At 43.3% G+C, this 17,131-nt stretch overlaps 1 protein-coding gene across 1 annotated transcript; it reads right to left on the bottom strand.

Annotated features, from left to right (window-relative positions):
• Window positions 1–968: 968 nt before the first annotated feature.
• Window positions 969–4,096, bottom strand: PRSS44P. Its single transcript, XM_010374813.1, has 5 exons — window positions 3,832–4,096; window positions 3,337–3,493; window positions 2,723–2,988; window positions 1,772–1,935; window positions 969–1,205 (listed from the first exon to the last, which is right to left on the bottom strand). Exons 1-5 carry the CDS (start codon window positions 4,094–4,096, stop codon window positions 969–971), a joined length of 1,089 nt encoding a protein of 362 aa, XP_010373115.1.
• Between the last annotated feature and the right edge of the window lie 13,035 nt (window positions 4,097–17,131).

The following is a 17,131-nucleotide window of genomic DNA, read 5'->3' on the forward strand; positions in this document are numbered from 1 at the left end:
TAAACTCAAGTACCACATTCCCAGCTACAGAGACGCCGATGGCAAAAAAAAAAAAAAAAAAAAAAAACCAGCAGCAGAACCCACTGGGTAAAGCCACCTGTCAGACTTAATGAGTGCAGAAAACTCCTCATCCCTGGCTCTGCCAGAGTTTAATAAAAACCATGAATATCTTCCTAATAAATGGGAAGCCAATTCTTTATGGAGTATGTTACATACAACCTCACACCCCCATGAACAGAGGTTCAGAAAGAGAGGAGACTCTCCAAACATTTATTTAGTTGCTTTCTGAAAACTCCACACTCCATAACAGACTCAATACAACTTGTAGTGTCCCTGAAAGTGGCCACTAGGCCACTGAGGAAAGAGATGCAAGAATGGGTTGCCCCAAGAAAGCTGGTGTGGCAGAGGCTGTCCACTCACAGATGGATCCACACTGGGCTGCAGGGGATCTTCTCCCAGCCCCAGACAGTGGAGCCAGAGTGGAAGTCCCAGGCCTCACACCTCTGCAGGGACCTGGTAACGCCTCCTTCACTCTCTCTGAGCAATCACCCAGCTGGCTGGTTTCACAAAGTCTCAGGTGGGAGCCCTGACACCAGAACCACGTTGAACGCTTACTTCACCACTGATGATGTCTCTTCTTTGATAGATGTTCCCCCAGATATTGATGAGTCACCGTGGCCCACCTGGCAGGGCGGCTGGCCCTCTAGCTGCAGTCAGTTCACTCCCTCCTTCCCACCAGCCAGAGCACAGCCCTGGTGCAGGCGTGGCTGAGGCAGGTGACCAGAGCACAAGGCAGGGGCATTTTCCAAGGCCCAGTCTCCCTGCCATGCTCTATTGTATGGATCTCCAGAGGGCCCGTGGATTCCAACTGGGATTTGTGGAAAAGGCATTCAGAAGGAGTGGGAGGTTGGTCAGAGGAGATACCTAAGTGTGAGACTCAGAAACAGGGAAAGTAGAATGGGATCCCATCACGGGGTCACCAGGATGCCCAGGGGCATCATCAGACACAGGACTAGGATGAGGGAGTCTGCTGAATTCAGACAGGAAGCTTGTCTCAGGTGATCAATAATCCATTTCTTGTAGAAACTAACTTCTGTGTAAACTCCAGGGTATCCTTTGCGACCGCAGCCAACGCCCCAGCTCACAATCCCCACCTGGAACCATGTGCCATTTAATTCACAGACCAGGGGCCCCCCAGAATCTCCCTGGAAAAAGAAAGATAGTCACTGTAGGAAAGAAATAGGATCCACATCAGAGCAGGCTAATTGCACTGCAATGGGCTGCAGAGCTAGGCACTCAGGAGGCTTCCCCAGGAACCCCTAAGACCCTCCCTAGGCTTAGGTATCAGTCAGTATGAGATCTGAGAATTGACAGTTTCCAATAAACCAAAATCATGTACCTACTAAAAAGGTGTGTTCCAAAAAACAGAATATACATAATGAAATCGTGCCTACTCTGAGACAATAATGAGTCAAGTGCTTACCTGAGTACACTGCCTGCCACACAGAAGGGGCTCAAGACATGGAGCGTGTATTGTTGGTGGGACCTGCCTGATTCACCCCTCCTCCCACTCCAGGCTGTGTCAGCTGCTCTCTTCTGAAGGATCAGGTAGGCTGCCCAGGAGAGCCTTGATGGCTTGTCCTCATGTCCCATTACCATGAATAAGGGTAACAGAGAGGCTAGGAGATAACCCAGGCCCTACTGGCTGGGGATGAGGAAGCTTTGAGGAGACAACTACAGTGCTGAGGTAGCAAGAGGCCCATGAACTGACCTGACAGGAATCCTTCCCTTGGTCATTATAGCCACAGATGGTCCTTTTCTTGACCATTTCATTCCTAATTCTCATCTTTTCCTTGAACACCTTATTACATTTCTCATGAAGCATAATGCTTAGCTCAGCCTCCTGAAGCTCAGTTACTATCTTTTTTGATGAATCTGCAGAGAGACAATTTACAGCTGAGTGGGTCTGCATAAGTGGGACAGGACAGGAGAACCCCTTACCCACTCTGGGTCTCAATACCGTATGTTCATACACAGACACCCTCTTAGGCATTGGATATTGTCCCATTTGACAAAGGAAGATATGAGGCCCAATGTTGACATGGGGAGACAAGGACATAAGAATCCAAACCAAAACAGGGGAAATAAGAACAGACAGGAAAGGGAAGGCAAGGCATTACCACCCTGAGAAACCAAAACCAAGCATCTGTCACTCTGAATAGTAGTACTAATAGTGACACAGTATCCTGTACATCAGTAAAGCATCTATACTTTCTAGAGCAGGATCACAGACTGTCAGACAGGTAATCGCCCGAAGGTACCAAATCCAGCCTCTCCCCAAGGATAGGAGCCCTACACCTCACTGAAAGGTCTCTGGCCTCTTCTCACACACAGGAAGCTCCTTATCTACCAAGGTAGGTACTTCCTGGGAGGGACACCTTAAAAGGGCAGACAGCTAGCTCATCACCCCCAGAGTTAAAATCCACCCGAGAGATAACCCACCATGCCTGGCACCCAAATCCCCAGGTCCTGACAAACCAAAAGAATTTCGTAGACCAGTTGTTAAAATTATTCCCTAGCAGCATCTACAGCACCCTCCTCCCTGACTTACTAAAAAAAATCTGCCTCCCTGTCCCTCCCTTTAGCTTGTAGATCAACCCCAGGGCACCAAGCAACATTTTCCCTGGTCTGGGGCTGCTGTAGTCTTGCTTCATAGTCTCACCTGTTTCATTCACTTTGCCCCATCCTGTCACCCAGCACTTCGTATCAGCTTGTACCATGAAAGCCTGTTCAGGGAGGCACACAGGCTGGATGTGTGTGGAGTAATTCACAGGGAAGTCAAGCAGAGCAAGGGCAATGTCATTTTCAATTATTCCAAAAGATGTAAAATATCGGTGGATAACGATGTCACGAACTGGGACTACAAGTGCTGTTTTGGAGCGATGATGCACATTTGTGTCTCCCAGCTTCACTGTGTATTCCAGATGACTGCAGGAAGATCCTCCAGGGTCCACACTCTGCTTCCACACCTTCCAGGTGTTTCCCGCCTGGTACCATCTTCCTATGCCAGCCAGCAGCTACCTCCCTCTCTCCAAACCACATCCCTCCAGGACCCTTAACCACGTTAGCCGGTGGTCCCCAGATCAGCTGTGGCAGCAGCAGCACCCAGAAACTTGTTAGAAATGCTAATCCTCAGGTCTCACCCAGACTGGATAAAAACTATGGGGCTGTCACACCCTTTTATAGATGAGGAAGAGGAGGTTCAGGGAGGGGGACAGACTGACTCCAGGTCCCGCAGCCTGATCAGGGCCCAAGCTCTGAGCCCCAAACACTCACCCAGAGATGCAGTGGGCGGCAGTGAGCACCCAGCGCCTGGCAATAAGGGAGCCTCCGCAGATGTGTCTGTTGCTGGTTTGCAGGCTCACCTGCCAGGGCCACTTCCTATCTGGGCTTCCAAATCCTCCAATTATCCTTGCAAGCCGCTTGCCGCAGGCTGGGGCAGGTCAGTGAAAGGAAGGTACTAAAAGTAACGCTGCTGTAGCACCTTCACCATGAGCCTCAGAACCCTCAAAGCAAGGCCTGCATCCCCTGAGGCTCTTCGGAAAATGGCTGCGTCCTCCTAGGTCTCAGGGAGCCGCTCCGCCCCTGGACAGATCGTGTCCCCTGAGCCCCTCCTCCTCTAGGGCAGGTCCCCTCCCCCTCAAACCAGGCCAGTTCTCTGCGGCTGGGCATGGCCCAGAAGCGTCACCTGACGTTTAATGCTACTGTCCCGTTGGTCCATGTTGATGATAGTGTGTGGGATTGCCAGAGCCTGGTAAGAATCAGACTCACCTGAGGGAAATAACACCGGAGCAGGGGGCACTGCCTTCCCTGTGGACTGACCAGCCGCTGGGGATCCTGGAGCCCCTACAGGTGGCGGCTCCCATCCGCTCGCTCCGGGGTCCTGGCCGCCTGGCCCTGAGGGGAGAGTGGAGTGGAAGAAGAGTGCTACGCCTCCCTGCCCACCCGCCCTGCCCGTCCGGGCCTCGTCGAGCCATGGCTGAAGAAGCAAGAGCCAGGCCAGGAGCCCCAGGGAGCTGCCGCCCTGGGACGCCATGGATACTGCCGTCAACCTCAGCCTCTGTCGTGGCGCCGCCTCGCAGCGGTTTCCACGCCTGCCATGCGTTCTGGCGGGAGCCTGGAGCGCCCGCGAGGGACGAGGGGGCGGGGCCGGGCCACCGGACCGTCCGAGGGGCGGGGCCTGGGCGGGGTGGCGCCGTGCAGTCCTGACTTGGATGAGTCCTCTCTCTCTTCGCGGCTCTCCGTGGACTCAGGTCCCTCCACGTCATCTGGCGCCTCCCTGGCATTCAGTGTCTCCTGGCCTAGGTCCCTGGCCTCAGAGTGGCAGCTGTCCAGCCCTTTGTTCATACAAAGACGCGTCCACTACTCTACGGCAGAGCTTCCTCCAGGCCAGGACTTTACCAGAGTCTCCCTCCCTTATCTGTCTGCAATAAAAATTAAAACTCTTTAACATGCATGTTGCACTTAACATTACTAACCACTGCGTTAGAGACAATACTGCTACCTTTTTGAAAATCAACACCCACATGAAAAGATGTTCAACCTTGAGGCAGGATAGATAGACCATGTCCTCGGGAGGCAGCAGCCGTGATGACCGTTCCACAATCAACGCCATAAACCTCAGCATTCGCATTGTAATTGAGCTCATTCAAGCAAAGCTATCTTCAGCAAGAAATTTCCCCTGTAGAGAGCATGCACACTTCGATTTTACCTTTTCTCAAACTGACCCTTTTTTCATTATCATAGTAAAAAGCACACCCCTGGGTGTAGATTTCAGATGCTGATGAGACGTGCGATGTATGAACAAGTATGCACCACTACTGTGCATGTGCACCCATAGGACCACCCAGAACATGCTTACTAATAACGCCTCTTTCCACTCCTTATAAATAACCACGTAATACTCCCGTAAAGAGAGTCTCCCTAGTGCCAGTCTTCGCTGTCTCATCCTTATAAGCAGACCACTCTGAATCATCTGTCTCTCAGGGTGTACTGTCTATTCTGCACTTAACTTTCAAATATTCTTTTCCCTTTATAATAAATTACTCTATGCTCCATCTCCTTTGCTATGCATCTCTTATTTAAATTTTTTTAAACTAAGAAGAACCAAAGTATCATAACAGCTGTCAACAACATCATGAGTCAATAACAAAATGGAAATTAAAACCACAATGAGATATCACTACACACCTATCAGACTGGCTAAAATAAATAATGGTGACAACATCAAATGCTGGCATGGATGCAGAGATGTTGGATCACTCATACATTGTGGTGGGAATGTAAACTATTACAGCCACTCTGGAAAACAGATTGGCAGTTTCTTATACAACAAAATAAGCAATTACTATACAACCCAGTAATTATACTCCTGGGTATTTATCCCAGAGAAATAAAGATGTTCACACATACAAACCTGTATAAAAGTTTGTAGTATCTGTACTCACATAGCCAACATCTGGAAACAATCCTGTAATGAACAGAATAATGGCCTCCCAAAAATGGCACATTCTAATCCCTGGAACCTGTGAATATTTTACCATACATGGCTAACAAAATGTGATTAAATCAAGCATACTGAGACAGGAGATTATTCTGGATTATCCTGGTGGGCCCAATGTAATACCAAGTATCCTAGAGGGAGGAAAGAGAGTCAAAGTCAGAGAAAAAGATGTGATGTCAGAAGCAGAGGTCAGAGAGAGAGTTTTGAAGATGCTATACTGCCGACTTCAAAGGTTAAAGAAGGGGCCACAAGCCTAGGAATGCAGCAGCCTTTAGAAACTGAAAATGGCAAAGAAACAGATTTTCCCCTAGAGCCTGCAGAAGGAAGACAACTGGCCAACACCTTGATTTTAGGACTTCTAACCTCTAAGCTACAAGATAACATATTTGGGTTGTTTCAAGCCACTACATTTATGGTAAATTATTACAGCTGTAATAGGAAATGAATACAAACCCTAATGTCCTTCAGTGGGTGAACAGTTAAACAAATTGTGGTACATTCATACCACAGAGTACTACTCAGCAAAAGATAGAATAAAATATCAATAGAGGCAACAACTTGAATTAATTTCCGGGGAATAATGCTGAATCAAAAAAGCCAATCCCAAAAGGTTGCATGCTGTATAGTTCCATTTATATAACACTTTTGAAAAGATAAAATTTGAGAAATGAAAAGTGGATTAGTGATTGTCCAGAGTTAGGGAGGTAGGCATGGTTTTGTAAAGGCAATACAAGGAATACTCTGGTAATGAAATTGTTTTGTGTCTTGACTATGGTGGTAGAGACTCACACATATGATTAAATTGGATAGAATTATACATACATCTTGACTTGCACACCCTCACAAATTAGCACAAGTAAAATTGGAGAAATCTGAGTAAGATAGATGGATTGTATCAACGTCAATATCCTGGTTGTGATGTGGTACTATCATTTCTCAGGATGTTACCACTGCGGGAACTGGGTAAATGGTATAGAGGATCTCTATTATTATTTCTTACAATTGCGTGTGGATCTATTCAATTTCGTAAGTTATCTCAAAAAAAATTTTTAACTTAATTTATAAAACAACACACTCAATCATAAAGCTTTAATAGGATAAAAATTTGGCCAGACACAGTGGCTCACACCTGTAATCCCAACACTTTGGGAGGCTGATATGGGTGGATAACTGGAGCCAGGAGTTCAAGACCAACATGGGCAACATAGCAAGACCCATTCTTTACAAAAATATAAAAACTAGCCAGGCATGGTGCTACACACCTGTAGTCCCAGCTTCTCAGGAGGCTGAGGTCGGGGGGATCACCTGAGCCTGGGATGTCGAGGTTGCAGTGAGCCATGATTTCACCACTGCACTCTAGCCTGGGCAACAAAGCAAGACCCTGTCTCAAAATAAAACAAAAGAAATAAAGATAACAGTTTGATTGTCTAATCTTGATCCCAGAATATATACTTCTAAAACCAATTAGCCTATCTGATATAAACATTAACAATATATTATTATTATTAAGGCAAGTTATTTTCATTGTAGAAAAATAAGAAAAAAAAAACAAGCAAAACAAAGAGGAAAATCTCATTATCTTCACAATTGGGCACATATTTTGGAGCCCATTTTTTCATATAACAATATATTCTGTTAAAAATCTAAAAAAGCTAAAAAAAATCAACATCCGAGTACAATTTGCTATCTTTTCTAGTCATCTTTAGGTGTAGTGATCGAACCTTTGTTTATCTCAAAACGTATTAGAATACTTCTTTTGAAGTCATTGTAAGTTATTTCCTTGAAGGAGAAACATTCTTTGCTGCAGTCCGATCTCAACATCCAAGTTCTAGATCTTAAGCCATGTCCAGGCAACATTTTTCACAATCTCTGCTGTTTTTCTCCTGTGCAGTTGATGAATTCAACCCAATTACAACCATGTTAAAGAACAGACTTGCTTTGTTTTTTTCAGCATCCAGAACCATATGGGAAGCTATGATTATCTCTTCACAGGTGGATGAACAGATTAACCAATAATTGTAATACAGTGTGATAAGTATCTTGAATGAAAGACATGTTCGATATCTTTTGAAAGCCAATTTTTCAGTGACTATCAACATTTAAAATAACATCCTACCTAGTAATTTCTCTGCTGGTTTATTCTATATAGATATCCTTTCAGAAAACATGCCAAGTATGCCAAAATATATATAACAAGGCCCTGCAGCAACTGTTTGTAATAGTAAAACACCAGTTAAAAAAGTGTAAATTCTCATCAATAAGACGCTGGTTATAAGGAAATATCTTCATGACCATGGAGTAGAGAATTATTTCTTATACAAGATACAAAAAACACTGAGCATGAAGAAAGACTAATAAATGTGACACCTTTAAATTAAGAACCACTGTTCATCAAAAGGCACCATAAAAATTTGTGGAAAAAATTAAGAGCCACGTGGTGGGGGGAGATATTTGCAACACACATAACCAATTAAAAACCAGTATCCAGAATATCAAAAGAACAGAAAATCACTCACAATATGGCAGATACCTTGAAGGCGCTGCACAAAAGAAGAAATACAAATGGCCAATAGGAGTGACAAAGGAAGATTCAGAAATAAATGCATTTTAAAAACAAGTAAGTTTCTTTGTAGGGTGCGAGAAAGTCAGACCTCAGAAGAATTGATTCGTCAAACCTATACAGTGAGCATTTAAAGGAAAAAATGCCACAAAATTACCAAGATCACCAGGCTTAAATGAGTCTGTTCAAACTGAGAACACAGCAACTTTCTCACGTGACCATCATGTTTACAAAGGTTATAACATATATTGAGACATCAGCAGAGTAAAATTAAGAGACAAAATCATTTTTGTTTTGTCTTGAAGTCTAGGTTTGCAGGAATATTGACAGTTTTATTAGTTTGGTATCACAATTAGATAGGATGCCCCTGTTACATTTTGGTTTATTTCTGGAATCAATCCCCCGACTATGCCATGGGGAAATATTTGGGCATTAGAAGTAAGGTAGAGTGTTGGTTTTTGCTTTTACTGACCCCCCTTGTGGTAAAGTTCCTTCCATTAGGGCAAATTTCACCAAATGAGTTGCTTAGAAATTTTCTGATTCCATACCATTAATTCAAGAGTTCTGTATTACCTAACCAGTTTATTTGCAAAGGAATAACAAAAGGTATTGTTTAATACATAAAGACCTCTGTGACAGACTGCAAAAATGACCAGAATACTTTGCAGTTCCTCCTGTCAAGAGACGGAGTCAGGCTGTGGTATAAGCAGCCTTGTCACCTGGGGTATATGACCTGGCAAATACCATGGTGCTAGAGTTTGCCATGGTTAATTAAAATGCTGTAAAGAGTCTCTGATATGTCATACCTAGAGAGTCACAGTGTAGATCTCTCAGTTCTGGAGCAAGATCATACCATCTGCAGCAAAGAAACTACATTATTTGAAAAGCAACTCCTGACACACTACTAAACCCTAAAGGAAACTAAGTGCCAGACCACAAAACATCAAGTGACCAAGAAACTGGAGCTTCCTATCATAAGGTAGATATTTAGTCAGACTCACCAAGTCATAGACTCAATTGGACTAAACAGCAATCCATCATTCAATGGAAGTGATACTTTGGTACTGGATTATGACAGTTCTTGAAGACACAAGTAAGTTACACAAAGAGATGAACTAGACCCCCATGTCACCTATTTGTGATGCACTGAAATGTCTCCCTCAGTTTACACTCATAGCCTTATGGGGAGCATCCTAGCTAAATTAGGAGGAAAAACCTGTGCTTGGTTCAAAAATGAACTCAAAATCCTGTGCCAGCTGAAAATAGGCTGCTATTGCATTCTATCCCTGTATTAGTCAGGGTTCTCTAGAGGGACAGAACTAATAGGATTTTATATATATATATTTATTTGTGTGTGTGTGTGTGTGTGTGTGTGTGTGTATATATATATGGGAGATTATTAAGGAATATTAACTCACACAATCACAAGGTCCCACAGTAGTCCATCTACAAGCCAAGGAGCAAGGATAAGCCAATCTAAGTCCTAAAACTGAAGAACACGGAGTCCAATGTTTGAGGGCAGGAAGCATCCAGCACAAGACAAAGATGTGGGCTGGGAGGCTAGGCCAGTCTAGTCTTTTCACGTTTTTCTGCCTACTTTATATTGTAGCCATGCTGGCAGCTGATTAGATGATGCCCACCCAGATTAAGGGTGGGTCTCCCTTTCCCAGCCCACTGACTCAAATGTTAATCTCCTTTGGCAACACTCTCACAGACACACCCAGGACCAATACTTTGCATCCGTCAGTACAATCAAGTTGACACTTAGTATTAACCATCACAAGTCCACCCCTTATTTACTTGAACCCATATGCATCTCCTGAGATCATACATAATTTTCAGATAAAGATAATAATAAGGTTATAATTATACCTAGCACAATACAGCTATCCTTTGTACAACTGGAAACACACCAAACCCCAACCCAAATACTGTTAAATAAAGTTAGCAATACTTAAATGTTGATATGAAGTGAATAAATCTTATGTCACGTTGATAAAGGAAAAAGGAAATAAAATTATATTTTCTTAGTGCGAGTGTGTACAAACATGTTTTTAACAAAAGGAAGAAATACTCATGACAGTTACAGTCCTTATTTCTGCAGCTGGTCACGTGATCATAACTGGTATTGATGACTACCTTCTTCTACTACCCATTCTGTATTCCCTTTGCCTTGCCTTCAGCAAGCAGCGCAGAAGATCGTGGCTTTTTTCCTGGTGGAGTGACCAAAACCTTCATTCCTGAAGGGTCTGGGCCATTTGCAATCTTCCCTGGATTGGGTTGTTGTAGTTTCCCATTGACTTTACTCACAGGGTGGTAATACTAAGAGACACCCTAATGGATCTCCTGTATTCCATACATACTCTTTCTTATCTGCATTGTGGAGTAGTAGACTGATTTCATCTTGATAGTTTGAGTCAATCACCTCAGCCAACACTGTAACTCCCTTCTTAGCCTGTTGACTTAAAGATAGGAGGAGCCCAAAGTGTCCAGGTGGCAATCTTAACTTCCAGTTTAATGGAATCATTGTTGTGTCTGCTGGTGGCAGCATTCCTCCCTCTGGAACTAAGACCTCTAGGCCAGCAGAATGTAATGCTGCAGGAACTGGAAGCAAAAATTTTGCTAGTGGATCATTAGGGGTGATGGTGAGTGGTGCCACTTCTACTTCCACCCCTTGATTCCTGGACCAGTGAAACCTGGCTATGGGAGAAACAGTATCATGCATTAGATTCTGACTCAGAGCATACAAGGCCTTCTGGAGAACTTTGCCCCAGCCCTGCAAAGTATTGTCACCTAGTTGGCATTGCAATTGTGACTTCAAAAGGCCATTCTACCATTCTATCAACCTAACTGCTTTAGGATGATGGAGAACATGGTAAGATCAGTGAATTTCATGAGCATGAGCTCACTGCCACACTCCTTTAGCTGTTAAGTGAGTGCCTTGGTCAGAGGCAATGCTGTGTGGAATACCATGACAGTGGATAAGGCATTCCGTGAGTCCATGGATGGTAGTCTTGGCAGAAGCATTGCATGCAATGGCAAACCCATTTCTGGAGTAAGTGTCTATTCCAGTGAGGATAAACCTCTGCCCTTTCCATAAGGGAAGAGGTCCAATATAATCAACCTGCCACCAGGTAGCTGGCTGATCACCCTGAGGAATGGTGCCATATCGAGAGCTCAGTATCAGTCTCTGCTGCTGGCAAATTGGGCACTCAGCAGTGGCCATAGCCAGGTCAGCCATGGTGAGTGGAAGTCCATGTTGCTGAGCCCATACATAACCCAAATCCCTGCCACCATGGCCACTTTGTTCATGAGCCCATTGGATGATGACAGGGGTGGCTGGAGAAAGAGGTTGGTGTCCACAGAACAGGTCATCCTATCCACTTGATTATTAAAATTCTCCTTTGCTGAGATCACCTGTTGGTGAGCACTCACACGGGATACAAATATCTTGACAGTTTTTGACCACTAGGGAGGTCTATCCATATACCTCTTCCCCAAATTTCTTTGTCATCAATTTTCCCAATCATGCTTCTTCCAAGTACCTGACCATCCAGCCAAACCATTGGCTACAGCCCATGAATCAGTATATAATCACACATCTGGCCATTTCTCCTTCCACAGAAAGTGCACATCCAGGGGCACTGCTTGAAGTTCTGCCCACTGGGAAGATTTCCCTTCACCCCTGTCCTTCAGGGATGTCCTAGAAAGGGGTTGTAGTGCTGTAGATGTCCACTTTCTGGTGGTGTCTGCATATCGTGCAGAACTGTCTGTGAAGCAGGCCCTAATCTTCTCTTCCTCTGTCAACTGACTGTTGGGGTCCGCGTGTTTCCTAAACAAAGGAATGAACACACAAGACAACACAAGACAAGACAAACATGGCGGCTGCCCCGAACGACACGCTCCGCTTTACTTTATACAGTCGTTTGTGGAATGTTACCAAGTCACAAGACACATTGTTGTTTTTCTGACCTTTCCCTGACTTTCTGGATTTTCAAGATGTTTACACATAAACAAGCCCCCAGGGCCTGCTGTTTGCAGCTGGCTCCTTTGTCCTCCCTGTTTGCAGGGAAGGAACACCCTGCTTCGTTTGCAAGAGCAGGACTTATCGGGAATGACTCGTTTGCGAGCACATAGTCCTGTACATTTCCCCTTTCTTTATTTACAAGTTTGAATTTCTTTCAAAACCATCATTACATGTTGGGCTCCCTGGGATTCGGTGTTTGCCCTTTGGCACCATCTCCAGCAGACTGTGAAAATGACAAAGGCATGAACAACAATCAATACATTACTAGAAACAGAGGTCAGCAAAGTTTTTACAGGGCTCATAGGGTTCAAAGATGTCAAACTTTGTGCAATACCAGTCATCAAATCTGCACCAGTCAGCAACGGTAACTGATTGTGAAATGTTTCAGAAATGTTCTGTGTTAATTCTTGTATTTCTAGGGAAAGATTATTATGACCAATTAAAAGTCTCTTTATCTCAGTCCAGTTATGTACAGTGCTGTTAAAAGGAACAGGAGTAATACAAAATTGGGTAGTATTCCAATCACATTTCAACAAAGCTTGGGTATTCAACACTGTTAGCTGATCTCCCAACCAAGAAACCACTTGCTCCAGATTATCCACTCATTCAGTTAAATGAGCATCTATGTCTCGTTGCTGCTGCCACAACAAATGTGATTGTTCATGCCATTGTTGCACAAATTCTGCATTTTGTATACTCTGGTGTAGAGCTAATCCACCAACAGCAGCGGTGGAAGCAATTGCTACAAGTCCTATCACCGCGGTCACGACGATTCCAACCATCCTCCAACTGCGGTGGACAAGATCTTGCATAACCTTGTAAATTTGAGGAACCCCAGCAGATTCACTCCAAGTATGTGTTAAGTTTACAGGTGGCCAGGTTTCTTTTCTGGCTCTTAGTATATATAAATCGGAATGAGACTCATTCCAATTATTATTCCACCAAGTAGTATTTATACAACTTAAGAAGGTACAATTTTTTGTACAGTTAACTACCCCTGTATTATTATCCCATTTAAAAATTCCTGTCGACAACAAGTAAGGCTTTCTTACACATGCAATAACATATCTAGAACTATTTCGATGCAAAGATATATGGAAAGGGTTAGCGATATTAGTAAGATTTAAGGACATGTTTCCCGTGAAAGTGAACATTGGTTTATCAGCAGCTAGCAACTTCCAAATATGACTTTGTATTTGTGAGGTATTAGCCAAATGTGGCATAGGGGGTGACAGACCACCATCATGCCAAATAATAGTTTCATTGCCATCTGCAGAAATGCTGTGATTACCTTTATGCCAATGCAGGTTGACATGGCTGAATTTAGTCTGAAAATCTCCATGTACACTCCAATCTGTAACAAGGTATTTACGACTCTTCCCTTTTACTTCTAACAACAATCGTGGCCCACTACCTCTACATCTAGTCCACTCTAGTTGGGAAATACCTCCGGACACATCGGGGATGGGGCATAAAGATAATGTACTTGGCAGAGTTTCATTAAGTACTGCAGTATGATTATACTTAAAACTTTGAGCCACAAGGCCAGGCGCGGTGGCTCAAGCCTGTAATCCCAGCACTTTGGGAGGCGGAGACGAGTGGATCACGAGGTCAGGAGATCGAGACCATCCTGGCTAACATGGTGAAACCCCGTCTCTACTAAAAAAAAAATACAAAAAAAAAAAAAAAAAAAAAAAAAAACAACTTTGAGCCACAATAATCATAGTAAAGGCAGAGATATGACTATGGTTATAGTGAACAGCCCAAGCCTCATGAGAAAGATGCAGACAATGTGGACTACCCCCAAGACATATAGGTAACCCTTCAACCCCAAATTGATATGAACTATTTACTGTGCCAGTGTCTAATTCAGGATCCTGGTTTTAAAAAGGCGATGGCATCCAAGCAGTATCATTAGTAAATACTGGGACTTCTCTGTCTCCCTAGGCCACACCTTGATATAAGGGTGGAAAAGGAATATAAGCCCAGTATGTAAATTCTCCAGCTGTTATCTGACAATTTACTACGGCCAGCATAGCCAGGAATAATGTCAGTGGGGTTTTGGGCTGCCCAGCTTGTTGACCAACCCCTTCAGCTTCTTGAGTTAACTTTTTCAGTTGTCCCCATGTCGGGGGGTTCCGCACGCCGAGTTCCGAAGGTGACTGTTCTCTGAGCATTCAGATTTAGCTCCTGGAATTCCTTCAGGAACTCTTTGGATCGGCTCCTCTTTGCCATGGCACTGTTTCAACCATTGAGATGGAAACCACTCGTCTCCGGCACCTGTACGGACAAGAGCATAGCCTCAGCCCCATTGTAAAACTTTTCCTTTTAAATATTTCCCTTGTAATGAAGGATAATACACCAACAGATTACTGTTTTGTGGCTTTTCTAAAGGCTGCTGAAAATGTTTCACCGCTGCAGACTGCTGTAATTGGCGCCAATGGTTGAGAAAATTTAAAGTAAAAAGGGCTTTCAGAATTTGATGTTTTGGGGAATCTCACCCATCTCCCCCTTTTTGTTTTAAAAGTTGTAATTTTAAGGTAGCATTGGCTCTTTCAATAATTGCTTGGCATTATCAGTTTTTAATTCAGCAGGGACTCCCATAACTGCAAAGCAAGCAAGTAAATGAGTAATAACAGAGTCGGCCTTTTCAGAAGGCAATGGTGTAGCCCATTGGAAATGTGACCAGGTATCAATTGTATGATGACTTTAAAAAGGTGCAATAATAGGAGCACAAGATGGGCAGGTTCTGACAATAGTTCGGACTTGATGGCGTGTTATAGAAAATCGCTGTTGTAATCCTAAACTATTAGTATGATGTAGTTGGTGCTCATCCTGAGCCCATTGGACACTGCCAATAAGTACTATTGCCAAAAGATAAAGGTCCTGGCAAAGCTGAATGAGAACTAATATGAGTGATAAAAAGGGGGGCAGTGAGGGAAGTAAGAGTTACAAATAAAATAATTTTTGTAAAGGAGTTTGAGGAAATAATGGTAAAGAAGTCTGAGAAATATATTTAGTTACATATACAGCATATTGGGAATCACTAACTGTATTACAAGGGGTTTGAGGCCAGTCTTGTAGAACCATAAGAATGGCAAAAAGTTCTCCTTGTTGTACTGGTTCAAATGGATAGTGAGAAATTTTTAATTGTCTGAAGTCCAGTATCTAGCCTTTCCATTGCTTGAAGCATCAGTAAAAAAAAGGTGGGACCTTTAACTGGAGTGTAAGAGATAGGATTATATGGCAGTAAAGAATATTGTTGCAGAAAAGCAAATAATTTATTACTAGGATAATGCTGAGAAAAAGAACCAGTATACTCATCGCAAGCCACTTGTCAACCCTCATGAGTTTCCAACAGAGATTCAATGTATTGATTAGATAATTGGGTAACAATTTTTATAGGGTCAGCACCAAGCAACTGACGAGCTCAATGTCATCCTTTAATAATTAATTCAGCCAACTTATCAATATAAGGGTGAATTTTCTTTATGGCTTTATTAGCCAAAAACAGCCACTCCAGAATATTATTATCTTGGTGTAAAACGGCTGTTGGCGAATGGGGAGTATGAAAAAGACACAACGAAAGTGGAAGATTGGGTGCAATATAATCAAGGTGAGCTTCATTGATTCTATTTTCTACAAATGACAATTCTTCTTCTGCTACAGGGGATAAAGTCCCCATAGGTTGAATACAAGCATCTACAGCTCTAAGATCAGTTAATAAGTGCCATTTTCCACTTTTCTTTTTAATGACAAACACAGGGGAATTCCATGCAGAAGTACTTGGTTCAATATGCCCTTTGGCCAATTGTTCCTCAACTAAATTCTTTAAAGCCTTAAGTTTTTCTTTAGATAATGGCCACTGTTCCACCTAAACAGGAGTTGTAGTTTTCCACTTCAATTGTAAAGCTTGATGCTTGTGGACAGTGGCTAAGAGTTTAAAGGATTGTAGCCCATTTTGAACATCATATTTTTGGCAGCTGAAGAAATATGAGGAATGCTTAAAAAGGCACTAAATTGTTGTAAAAGATCACAGCCCCAAAGGTTAATATTAATGGGAACAATATAAAAGAACACTTTCCTTGTTGTCCTTCAGGTCCTACACAGCTCAGGGGCTCGACACTTTGGTAGACTATAGAAGCAGTACCTAGGCCAGATAGAGTAACCGATACTTGTTTCTTTTTCCAATGATCAGGCCATTGAGCCAAACATATAAGAGATACATCCACTCCTGTGTCGACTAATCCCTCAAAAAGTATCCTATTAATTTGCAATGAACATAAAGGTTTTTGATCTGAAGCTAAAGTTTCCCAGAAAACAGTTTTCCCAGTGCTACCGAAACCTCCTTGACAAGACACATCTCTAGATAGGAAAGGAAAAAAAGGCAATAAAAGCAATTGTGCAATACGTTCCCCTGCCTCTAGGCACATAAATTGTGAGACTTGTACCATAATAAGGATTTCATCAGTAAAATCAGGATCAATAATTCCTGTGACCACCATTAACTCCCGCATAGCGCTGCTGCTTCAACCTAGCAAAAGTCCTACATGTCCCTTTGGCAAAGGGCCACACACTCCAGTAGTTAACTTATATATTCCTCCATTAGGAGACAGAGTATAAGGTTGAGTAATAGCTAAGTCAGCAGCAGCACTCTGCTTAGTTGCAGCATAAAGCTGGGAAACAGGGGTATGGGGTGATACCCTTAAGGATGACTCGAAGTCATCCCTTGATGTTGTTAAGCCATCGCTCACTGGGTATTGTGGTAGGCCCGCATTGTATTTGTTGGGGCCCCAAGCCTGCAGGCCCCGGTTCCCGTTTCCCGGGAGGGGTGACAATAAATTTCCACTCTTATCAGTTTTTGAACGGCATTCACTTGTCCAATGTCAACCTTTTCCACATCGTTTGCACTCCCCAGAGGGTAACTTTTTCTCTTTTAGAACAGAAGAGCCTAATTTTATCCGGCATTCCTTTTTAAAAT

The sequence above is a fragment of the Rhinopithecus roxellana genome, chromosome 1 (assembly GCF_007565055.1).
Source record: "Rhinopithecus roxellana isolate Shanxi Qingling chromosome 1, ASM756505v1, whole genome shotgun sequence".
NCBI lineage: Eukaryota > Metazoa > Chordata > Mammalia > Primates > Cercopithecidae > Rhinopithecus > Rhinopithecus roxellana.